This window comes from Pagrus pagrus (assembly GCF_965226575.1).
Source record: "Pagrus pagrus genome assembly, chromosome: 8".
NCBI classification, from domain to species: domain Eukaryota; kingdom Metazoa; phylum Chordata; class Actinopteri; order Spariformes; family Sparidae; genus Pagrus; species Pagrus pagrus.
Genome location: NC_140192.1, coordinates 8,320,387 through 8,332,548, shown reverse-complemented (window position 1 = coordinate 8,332,548; position 12,162 = coordinate 8,320,387). Strand labels below are relative to the sequence as shown.

Genomic DNA, 12,162 nt, shown 5'->3' with positions numbered 1-12,162 from the left:
TCTCCCCCCATAATGTCTCTCATGCCTGAAATTTTAGGGGAAACCAGGGGAAGGATGAAGAGTTGAAGGTCAGGAGAACAAGAGAAAGAGAGGAGAGATGGAGCAGCAGTGGGGGAAGCAAAGTGAAAGAGAGTGGGGATGGGGGTGGCGGGGAGCAGAAAAAGTCTTCTGGCTTTTGTAATCTCCTTCAGCCAGTTTAACTGCCCTCGCTAGACATTTATAAGCATGGGAAGGAGCAACGGGGTGGGGGGCAAGAGGGCAGTTGTGGAAAGACAGGAGAAGTGGAAATTAAAGCAGACACACTGTGGGGGCTCTGCATCGGTGGCTCCTTTTATGAAAGAAAAAGACAGAAAGGTAGCGACCAGCTGCCGTACGAGGGAGGAAAATTAATGATTCTATACATTCTCGAGCCTGGAGTCTCATGAGAAGTTTCCAGTGAGCTCAGTGAATAACTTAAAGTAGCCGAGGTAGCTGTATAATTTGGTTGACCTGCTCCTTTAAGAAAACGGAGCGCTGAAGTCCATGTGATCTGCAACCACACAACCTCTGTCATGTGCACAGGCCTGCGCTCATACATACACACCCAGACAGTCACACACCAACCTGCTCCCCGACCTTGTAATCATGGGGGTCAACGATGGCGTGCCTGCCAGTGAGAGCACACACACACACATACACACTCAGAGACACATATACAAACACACACAAACACAGGGAGGCCTATAGACCTTCTCTCCTCACCTCCAGTGGTGTGCTCTGGTTTCTGGCTCAGTCCCGGGCCTCCATTTAAAGGTTCTGCTGTTGTCTGAGCAAACAAAGCTGCGGCCCAAGACGGCGCAATAACAACAGGCCCGGCTCATATTTTTCTGCTTGCGCCGAAAGAAATGGTTCCCCGACTTTCCCCCGTCAGCCCTGTGAATGTTTTCACTCTAAACAGCCCAGCGGGGCACTCGGCCCGGTATGTGGGCCGCACGCGTGCATGAGTACGTGTGTGTGCATATATGTGGGTACAGAGGTGACGTGGCGTTTACCCCTCCTGGTGTGTATGGAAATGCTAAACGTAGTGATGACACAGTTATTTCAGTTCCACTTATAGAAACAGTTCTGATAATCTAATACAAGTGAGTGAAAGATGGATGGGCGGGCTGGAAAGACTGTATGTTGTATGTATGATGTGTGTGTGTGTGTGTGTGTGTATGTGTGTGTGTGTGGATTGACTTGCTCTGTGGTAAAGCTAAATCATGGGTCGTTACTTTCAGTACCCATTTACTACCATGGGCTCCAAGTTTAAAATTAAATTTGGCATGTTTTTTTTTAGCGTGTAATATATCGGCAACAATTCAAGTCAAACATAACATAAACATTTCTGTTGATTGCCAGTACTTCCTCCTTAATCAAAGCTACATGGCCAGTGCTAAGTTTCCCTGTGGGGCTTTTCCGTACACGTGCTGGCTCGGCTTTCCTCGGCGCGTCATTTCCCATACAACAGGGCTACCTGCTTGAAGGAGTGTCTTTAACTAATGACACACATGCCTTGAGAAGTGGTCAATGATGCGGCTGCACGGTGCTGATCATGTCCTTTCTGTCACTGGTCTTCAGTGTCTTTTAGAAGTCATCCTTCCCCACAGGTACCTTGGGACGTTTTTTTGCAAGTTGAGCTGCTTGGAAAACAGCAATTGCTGTATGCATTAGGCTCTGTGATTTAAAGTGGGAAACAATGAGACAGTGTAGATCATTGTGCATTCACATAACTTCTGAAGAGAATTTTTTTTATCCCGGAATTGATTCCTTTAGTGATAATCGGTCTGTATCCTATGTACTTTCGGCTTAGAACTACCACTTGCAGGCCCATCCTCAGGTCACATTGATGTAGAAGTAACTCTAGCGAGTCTCATGCTTGTAGGTTACACATGAAAAAAGTTTCACCCAGTTACTTCACCTGTCTGCAGGCTTGATCTGTCTCTGCTCGGATTTTTTTTTTGGACTCGGCTTCTCTGGGACACCATGAGAGTAAACTGAAGTGATAAAATGGGATGGTTTCAGATGAGGCCTGTGGTTGTATACGGGACACATACAGACCAGCTCTGATGGATTTTATGCAGTGTCGGATATAGTAACTAAGTATATTTACTCAAGTGCTTTACTTGAGTACAAGTTTGAGCCGCTGGTTCTTACTGGTTAGCCTAGTGTAGTTTGAAGGAGCAGAAGTGTGTCTCCATACCAGCACTCCCAACTTATCACAAGGGCATTTTGCATATTCAAGTACGTTTCCACAGTCAGACACAGTGTACCAGTATTGTGAAGGTGAGGCCACCCATGCTGGGAAGACGAGAACCAGCTCTCCTCACTTGTGGTTCCTCTGTACAATGCCTGTCTCCATGCACACACACACACACACACACACACACACACACACACACACACACACACATATTGATATAAACACACATGCACACATTAGTTATGAATGTGCGCTTAGTTTGAGGCCCAGCTGCGCAGCATACCAGCGCATCTACACCTCAGTTAGCCCGCGCTTAAACACCCACACACACTAACGGCATAGTCCGGAGTCAGGCGAAGGGTTTCATGGTTCATCAATGTGTCCTTGATAACCTGAGAGCTTCCACTGGAGAACCAAGAGAGGAGGAAAGCCGTCCCTAATGAAGGGAGCCGGATTGGTGAGAGGGGCGGGGGGGGGATTTAGAGTGGAGATTGGGGGGTCTTACCTGATACATTGGAGATTTAATTAGACGGAGGGGATTGCGGAGTGGCCGGGAATTTCACAGGGGCTTAGCTGGAAAGGAGGGAGAGAGAAGCGAGGCAGAGAAGAGAGAGAAAGAAATGAAAGAGAGGGAGAGAGAAAGACCAGGGCGGGGTGGCGCTCCGAGGGTCCCCTTCTCTTCTTCCTAGACTAAATTGTTTAAATTCTATACCCTTCACTTCATTTGTTTGCCTCTCCCTCTCTCTTTTTTAGAGCCGGAGAGGAGAGAGAGGCCCCTGTCCTCTTGTGCCCCCCCACCCCACCCCTCCCTCCAACGTTCCCCTCACTCGCCTCTCCTCCCCCCTTCCTTACCCCCCCACCCCCACCCCCCTACCCCTTCACATTCCTCACTGCTTTGTTTTCTCCATGTTTGCTTATACACCACACACCCAAGAGAGAGTACCCTTCCCCAATACCCCTCTCCCCCCTCCTCCCCCCCTTCTTTTTTTTTTCCCTTTCCTCCCATGCCTTTGAATTAACCAGCTCTGGCTAATTATGCTTCCCCTTTCTTTTCTCTCTGCGGCTTCTTTAAGACTAACCCTCTTTGGCAGGACTTAGAAACACACAAGGTACATTTCTGTTTTGCTCCTCCAAACCACAGTGCATGCCTGCCTGTCTGTGGGGGGTTTACATATATGTGTGTGTGTGTGTGTGTGTGTGTTTGGGGAGTGGCCGGGTGTCTTTGTGGATGTATTATTTTCGGGCATGTGTAATGGTTGATCTTGCACATGTCTCCCCATGTCTAAACCTCTGTGGTTTGCACAGGTATTTTATTTGTTTCTTCGCCTGCTCTGTTTCTCTTCTTGTCTGTCTGTGTTGGTGGTTTTTTTTTTTTTAAATTTAAATCCAGCAAAAGAAATATTCCCATTTTATAGTGGTCTTGTTTGAGATATCTGGTATTTTTATTAACGTTTTTAGAGGAAAATGGCAGTTTTGCATGCTGTGTGTTAAACATTTTGTTTAAATAAGTTTATTATATTATATTCAACTACTTTATTGTGTGTTGCAGGTATTTCTTTGCAGTGTTGGCCATCCTAACAGTTCTTGGAGTACTAAATGGATTGGTCCTTCTTCCAGTATTACTGTCATACTTTGGGCCCTACCCAGAGGTAAGATCTAAAAAAAAAATACAATTGCAAGAAAATGGAGTCTGAAGTTTTCAATTTCGTTCTTCTTCGGCTCATGATAAAAAAGGCTCCTCTGTGGAGTCACTCACAGACGCCTTCTCCATTCTCACCCCTCAGGTGACTCCAGTCGATGGCCGCAGCCGGTTACCCACCCCGTCCCCGGAGGCCCCTCCTCATGTAGTCCACTTCTCAGTCCGTCCTCACCACACCACCGCGGCCACCACCACCTCTGGTGCAGCTTCAGACTCATCGGACTCAGAGTACAGCTCGAACACCACAGTATCTGGTATCAGTCAGGAGCTGCAGAACTATAACCTGCCCTCGCACAGAGGACAAACTCGAGCGGAGGAGCAGCAGTACCACCTCCAGACCAGCAGGGGCAGAGCAGCCAGGACAGAAGAGGAAAGGAGAGCAGGATCAGGGCATAGACGCTCAGCCAGACAGCCTGACCCTCCATCCTATACCATGTCCTCGGTAAGAGATATTACCCATTATGTTGCATGTATGATTATCTATTTTCTCTTATAGAAAAAAAATATCTTATTGTCTTGCTCTACAGTCTGTCCCCTCTCAGGGTTGTGATTCTGGGCCCCAGCCCAGGGCTACTCAGCGCAACAGCAGGGACCCCAAGACCCAGCTGCATTGGCAGGTCCCACCCCCAGCCCGCCCGCGCATGGACGCTTTTGAAACTGCTACTGAGGCTGGGGGCCATTATGGCTCACACTGCCATAGAGAACACTCAGCAGGCCACAGGGCCCGGTCTTCCCACAACCCACAGCCTAATCACCACCTCCCGCACCACCAACCCAACCCCACCCCGTATTGCCAACCCATCACCACAGTAACAGCGTCAGCCTCCGTCACTGTTGCCGTCCACCCAGCCCCCTTGTCTAACCAGAGCCCCCCAGCTTCCTCTTACCCAGGATACACTGCAACAGACAGTTACTGCCCATCAGGGCCGGAGGAGCCGGAGCCTGCCTTCCAGGACCCACATGTGCCACTGGACACCCACACGGGGGCCAGAGGAGACAAGGTGGAGGCCATGGAGCTTCAAGATTTGGAGTTTGAGGCAGCTGAGAGCAACAGTGGCAGACGGGCAAGCTGAGGTGAGCTTTCTACTGCATCAATAGACACATAAGTAGTACAGTAGTCCTTATAGAAAACAAAAGTCTGACAATACAATCTTCCTTTTTGTTACCAGCTGTGGAGAACGGAAGTACAACGGCCAAAGATGGACTCCTCTGTATTACCAAGCAGCTGACCTGGCCCAGCGCAGCTCAGCCCAGCATAGCCCAGGCCGGCTCGCCCCCGGCCCTAAGCAGCGAGAAACTCGCCAGTGTTGCCGTCATGGTGCTCATTCTTACTGTAACCCAGTGGACTATTGTCTTAGATTTATCTATATTTAAAAGATGTATACATATGTAAATATGAACAAAAAGTAGCTATAATTTTAGGAGCTGTACAACTCCTCATGTTAACAGACTGGGGCTGCCATTTTATATGGTGTGTGTGTGTGTGTGTGCGCGTGTGTGTACGTGTGTGTGCGTGTATGAGAAAGAGAGATAGATCTCTGATTACTGTTCACTCATCTGTGGATCTGTGCCATTAGGAAGCTTCATCTAGACAAACATACCTGTCAGCATTCACTGTTGCTGCTCAAAATATTTTTTAAAATAATATACATTTATAACTCTATGCAAATGTCTCTTTAAACAAAAGAAGTGATCTGTCTACATATATGTTTGTTTGTGTGTGTGTTCGTGCGTGTGTGTGTGTGTGTGTGCGTGTAGTAGTTGTGTGTAGGGCTGTATGATGTGAAACAGCCCCATTATTTTCTGGCTTCTACATCAGATACATCCTCAGAACAGACTAACATTTACACTCATTTAAAACATGAGGGAAATTGTTAGAATTATCAAACAGGGCTATGGTATATATGTGTGTGCGCGCGTTTATGTGTGTGTGTTTATTATTGTATAAAGGTACGCATGTTAAACTATTAATTTTTTATCACAAACCTGTGGTAGTTATGAAACAATTACTGTTTAACTTGACACGCTATGCGTGCTATTTAAGACGAGCAGATATGAAGAAATTTTAAAAGCTGTTTTTGTTTTGTTTGTTTTGTTCTTTTAGTTCTCGCCTCTGCATTGGAACCTGTTTCTGCTCTCAGCTTTGTATCACTGTCTGTTAGGCTGCTCTCTGGTCGTATTTTACTGTAAGAGGTTATGTATTGTTTAACCCTAGCAGGCTCAAAACAGGTTCTGTCTTGTATTCTGACGTACAAGCAGTAAACCCACCTCAGAAACTCACTTTGCCATTACAGGGACATTCACATTACTGATTCTGGAACAGGGTCAACACGGGGCACTAACTCTTGTACCCTAAGTGGCTGGTGTCTAGTGGATAAGCTAAAGCTCAGACTGTATACTGTACGACCCGATTCAACATGGCACTTGACTGCATTTACACTTCATTCACAGGAATATCTCTCCTCAAGTAGCTTTTTTATTTCTGTCCAACCAATAAGCTAGCCCACGCAGCCTGCTAAGGGCTAAGCCCTATATGGCCTGACAATGTGCTCTGTGTGTGTCTCAATGTATTTGTGTGTTTAAACATTTATGTGTGTGTGGTAGTCCATCCTCTTAAAGACAACTGGCCCCAATTTGGCCTCAGCTGTCCCAACTGACCTCAGCTAATAAAAATCAAAACACAACACCATGACAGTAATTGGACGTCCCCCACCCCACCCTCAACTGCCAAATGGCACAGCCCAGAGCCTCAGGGGTCAAAGTTCACACTGCCAGTCCCTCTCTCTACCAGCAATGGCCAGTTCAGATCTGCATGTCTGTCTATGTCTGCATGCAAACCTGTAACCCCCACCCTCAGTTCCAGACCCAGGCCCCTTTGACCCCGTCCACACCTCGGGTTTGCCTCCGCTTTTACACTCTCACTTCCTGTTGAACACGTGTAGCTCTTCCCAGAAGCCTTTGCAGTCTTCCTCCTTCTGTCCACCATGTTACGTTAGCTGCTTGCATGAAATAGGTTGTTCTGTTTTGTTTTTTCATTTTGTGTTTTTTCTCCCAATGTCACATTGGCAGTAGTGGAGAGAATCATAGCTGGCAACTGTTTTATTCATTTTTAAATGTTTTGTTTTTTTGGTTTTGTTTTGTTTTCAACGTTCAATTGCGATATTTATATTTTTGTAATATAAAATATGTTATTTTCTTTCATCATTGTCGTGATGCCAGTGGATAACAAATGCAGGGATTTTTATGTCTATTGAAAAAAAACACTATTACAGTTTAATGTTTTTACATTAATGGAGTTTGATCTGTATAAAGTGCTTACTAATGTTAAATAGGAAAAAAAGAGTATATAACATTTTACACTACAGGTCTCATCATAGCTCTTAGAGGATTTTAAAAGGAAAAAAAAAAATCAGTGGTTCTTCCAGACTGTCATTTTGGTCTCAGTTGGCGTGGATGTATGCTGTTTTCAGTTACAAAGATAAATGTATGCCATATAATTTATTTATATGAAAATTTATTTTTGTAGTGTACATAGTAGTTGTCAAGGTATTTGACAGAAGTATATTTTTAAAGAGTTTATATGTAATGATATACCATAACAGAAAAACCTTAAGGTGCACACTTTCACTGCTAACTGTCTTGTGAGACAACATCGACACCTCCCCTTCAGTATTATGTTCCGATCCTTGGAGAGAGACAGCTGTTTCTATGGGTTTGTCAAAGGCTAGCCATGAAAGTAGAAAATTGTACTAGCTCTCTAAATATTAATGTTCAAACACTGATAGAATTCTAACAAATAAAAATATTATAACTTATTTGTCTCTTTGTTCATAACTTTAATAAATGGAAACTTAAAAAAGATGATTTTGGTCTGATTGTGAGTTGATTTGTTTCAAATGTGTTTTGTGCTTAAGGGTTCAGTTCGACATTTTGGCGGAAAAACGCTTATTTGCTTTCTTGCAGAGTCGTATGAGTAGATACACTTTCATGCCTACATGGTAATTAAGAAGCTGCAGCCAGCAGCCAGCTAGCTTAACTGTTCTGTCTAAAGTTTAAAATATCAGTCTACCAGCACGTCTAAAGCTCACTAATTAACATGTAATATCCACTCTGCATCTGTATTTTGTTGCGGTGTTACAGGCAGTGATGGACAAGTACATTTACTCAAGTAATTTTGTGTTTGTATTACCACTCCACTACATTTCAGAGGCAAATATTGTACTTCACTATATTTATTTGATAACTTTAGTTACTAGATATTACATTTTTACAAATATTTATTATCAGATAAATATCAGATGTAATAATTGGCCAGGCCTATAATCGGTCAACCCCTACTATATAGTACGTACAGCATCATAGTTGATGCTGGTCCAGAACCATCACTGCAACTAATACAGTTTTTTTTCCACAACTTGCTCTGAACATGGACTTTGTTGCAGTTGCAGTGGTGGTCCTCGAGCAACATTAATTATGTTGTTGTGAATCTTTTTAATGAAAGAAGGCTTGGCACACCAAGCATCACCTCCATGCAAGTCAAAATATTTCTGGTATTCCCTATTAAGTGTAGCTACAGGTAAACATGACCTTTCTCCTCCCACCTCCCTTCCCTCCCTCCTCCCTCCCTCCTTCGTGTCCTGCAGTGTAAAACTCTGACATCTGGTCTGGAGCCCTGCAGCCCTCCCCAACAGCCCACCCAGCTCCGCCCCTGCACCCCCCACCTCCACTCCCTGTTCGGTATGATTTTGATTGACAGCTTTATAGACTGCAAGGAAATTGGTTGTAGTTACAATACAGCTGGCCTGTTCGGAGTAATGAAAAAGGGCATGTGGCCTTGAGCTCGCTGCACTGATGGTGAGAGAGGGAGAGCGCCTTGTCAGCTGCATGGGTGGCAGCTATTTATTCTCATTCTCGAGAGCTGTAAGAGAAAGTTTCAGTCTCGCCACAAGGCAGGAAATGTGCAATTAAAGCACCTTGATCAAAATCCAATAAAAACGTATGCATCGCAACATGTTGTGCAATGTAGATGAACACTATCTTTGGCAAATGGCTTTTCTGTTGTTCCTAACAACAAATACAGGGTCAGATTTCCAAAGCCACAAACTCAACCTGAACCTCACGGAGGCTGAGGAACTCGCTGACCCTGGATCAGCGGTCTGAGGCAGGCTGTAGGCATGTCATTATCTTTTAAAGCCAATAAAGGAACACTACTCCGCTGCGTGCTGTCCAACGAGTGCAAAGACTCAGGCTGACATCCTACAAATGACAGGGTGTGTTTGGGAAGCTGGGTGGCAGGTGTCATGTTTTTCTTTTCTAACTGGACTTGACATTTTTAGCATGCTGCCTGATGACAAAACAGAGCAAAGGTAGAGGCTCCTGCAGGTGTCGCCCATTGCAGATTTTAATGTGGCACCCAAAGTGCAAATTCAGGATTGATGATAGTGGAACAGTGTTTAAAGCATTGCTGAAGGGTGAACTATGTGTGACCACCCCATGGTTGTTTGTGGGTGACATGGTTCATTGAGTTCTTATTTTCTTGGGATAAGGATAAGTTCACCCAAAGATAAAAATTAAGTCGTTATCTACACAAGTCCTTAATAAAAACATACAATGGTCCAAGTGGCTGGAAGCCGAGAGATCCCAAATTGATTTGAAAAGATGTTATTTACACACTCGACACACGGTCGAGCTCGTGCACCCACTTCAGACGGGGTGAGAGAGCTCGAACTGTATCTAGTGGTTCAGACTGGGAGCTGGGAGCACCAGAGGAGTGCTAGTGTTTACACAGCTAGGACAGAAATTTGGACCAGGACGGGCCAAGGCTAGTTGGTTAGCATGCTAACTTCAGTAGACACCTCTGCAACACAAAACTTAGACGCCATAATGTAAAAGCTGTTATTTCTTCACATTCTGTTGATCATTATAGTTAATTCTTACATACTGCACCTTTAAAAAGAACGTAAATTATGTCTTTTCAAATCAATTTTGGATATCGGGCCTTTGGGTTAGTTTTCAGTTGATATGGAGAATGCTGCAACCCTGTTGTGCACTACGAAACTCACCTTACTTTCCATCGCCGTGCAGGTGAGTAGATAACAACTGAAATTTCATTTTTGGGTGAACTTATCCTTTAATGTGGCGCTCATAAAAGATAATTACAGTGTTTGAAGCATTGCTGAAAGGTGAAATATGTGAGACCGTCCCATGGGTGTTTGTGGGTGACATGGTTCACTGAGTTTTTACACTCTTAAGGTCTCTCTCACCAGCACTCCCCTCATTTGCTGGAGAACCCTGGGTCACCGAACCAACACACCCCCCTCCTCTGGCCCTGGCTTACCCTTTAGCCCCCACTCACCTCGGGCCTCCTCAAAAACACATACAAATATGCAACCATGCACACACACTTCACATACTGTGAAGAGTGCTTCAATGAACCTAACAAGCTCCAGGTTGTTAATGAATGAGCGTTTCCGGTACCTGTCCTCCAACTGAAGGGGGGGACGGGGGGAGAGAGGGATGGAGGGACGACAAAGAGGAATAGAGAGGAGGCAATTAAGAAGTTCCTTCTCTCCTGGACTAATGGACTGTTCCGCCGTGGCTCTCTGCCCAGGCTGGGCGACAATGGAGCGGATACATACTATACATCAAAGCTTTTTTCATTCTGCCTTCATTCATTCACTCACTTCTTTTTTTAATTTTCCTTTCTTCCCTCACTCAAACCTACATGTGCGAAGGGAATTATGTAAAAAGACATTACAGATTCCTCTGCTCCAGTCCTTCTTTTTCCTCCATCTATCCTCCCCCCCTCTCCCTCTTTCCATCCCTCACTCCTTCCCTGAAAGGCTTGTCCATCGTCACCTGCCGGCAGAGCTAAACCCTCTGAGTGTATACTCTACATGAATGATTGCTCTGTTGACATGACTGCATGGGACACACACAAAACACACACATGCACCCCTGCCAGACCCAGGGTCAGATTTACACATTCTTTATAAAACCGGAGTTTAAGAATAAATCTGCAGGAAGCGTCACACGGTGTGTTGATACAACTCCAGATCCAGACAAATGAGGGTTTTACCTTTGAGGCCTTACAGGCACCTTGAAAACCATTCAACTTTGGTTGCTTCTGTGCATGCGTGCGTGTGTGTGTCCAACAATATGCGTATGAACAAGAACAGTTTGCCAGATTGACGTCAAAGCTGCAAGAGATTTCCAAACACCACCAGATGAATCCGGAGTGAATAAGAACAGTACGTCTCAGATTGTAAATATTAGCCTGATCGTACTTATTATGACTTGGCTAGACATTAATGACAAATGGATCTTGTGTTTTTGGTCGACGTTTAGTGGTGAAGACCGGCACCGCACTAAATGTGTTTGCTAAATATAAACCTAGGACCAGGAGACGGTTAGTTTAACTTAGCATAAAGACTGTGTCGCAGGGTTAAATAGCTTGTCCGGCTCTATCAAAAGATGACAAAATGTGACATTCAGCGCCTTAAATTGAAACTTCTCACTTTCATAGCTGCGTTTATGTATTGATTGACCACCAGGATACAAATCAGAGTGCTGCTCTGGTCGCATTTTTCTGTCCAGACCTGACAGCGTTTGAAAGAATTGTAACTGAGCCCACACATACTCATGCAGAACTGGAGCTCCATCCAGGCAGTGACTACTGGTGACGTGACCAAAACCGACTCAAACCTGGACGTCATTTCAAGTTTGTTCCAATCCTGGCTTCAAGTTTGTGTTTGTGCATGAATGAAACAAGACAAAAACATAGAAAATAGGTTATGTTATTATTTTGTACACGTTCGCTGTTTCTCCCTGCCGCCAGTCTTCGCACTAAGCTAAGCTACACTGACGATGACAAATGCCCATGAAAGTGGCATTGATCTTCACTTATCTCTTGGAAACTGAATAAGCTTATTTCCCTAAAAACTGTCCCTTAAATAAAATGTTTACATTTACTCTGAGGCACAAAAATAACAACCACGATGTCATGTGGGACATTTCTACAGAGGCTCTAACGTCATAACAAAGAATATTTCCTTTCTTATCTATTCTATTCTGTCAGCAGTCTCTAGGTGGGTGGTTTTGGGCGGGTGTTGGTGCTGGTGTTCAGTCCCACCCAGGGACCAGTTTGACTTGGCTGGCTGTTTTATCTCCCACAGAGGGAGTGCGTTCTTCCTACAAGACCGATCCAGAAGAATGTGAGGTCCAAGTCCCCAGTGGCTAGACT

The 12,162-nt window shown here is 44.9% G+C and overlaps 1 protein-coding gene across 1 annotated transcript in view; it reads left to right on the top strand.

The window, feature by feature from the left end:
* Positions 1–7,768, top strand: part of ptch1 (patched 1) — a 51,801-nt gene extending 44,033 nt beyond the window's left edge. The window contains exons 21-24 of the mRNA XM_084360617.1: positions 3,771–3,870; positions 4,006–4,362; positions 4,448–4,994; positions 5,090–7,768. Of these exons, the coding sequence (XP_084216743.1) occupies positions 3,771–3,870; positions 4,006–4,362; positions 4,448–4,993 (1,003 nt within the window). The 3' untranslated portion in view covers position 4,994; positions 5,090–7,768. The remainder of the gene's footprint in view (positions 1–3,770; positions 3,871–4,005; positions 4,363–4,447; positions 4,995–5,089) is intronic.
* Positions 7,769–12,162: the final 4,394 nt, after the last annotated feature.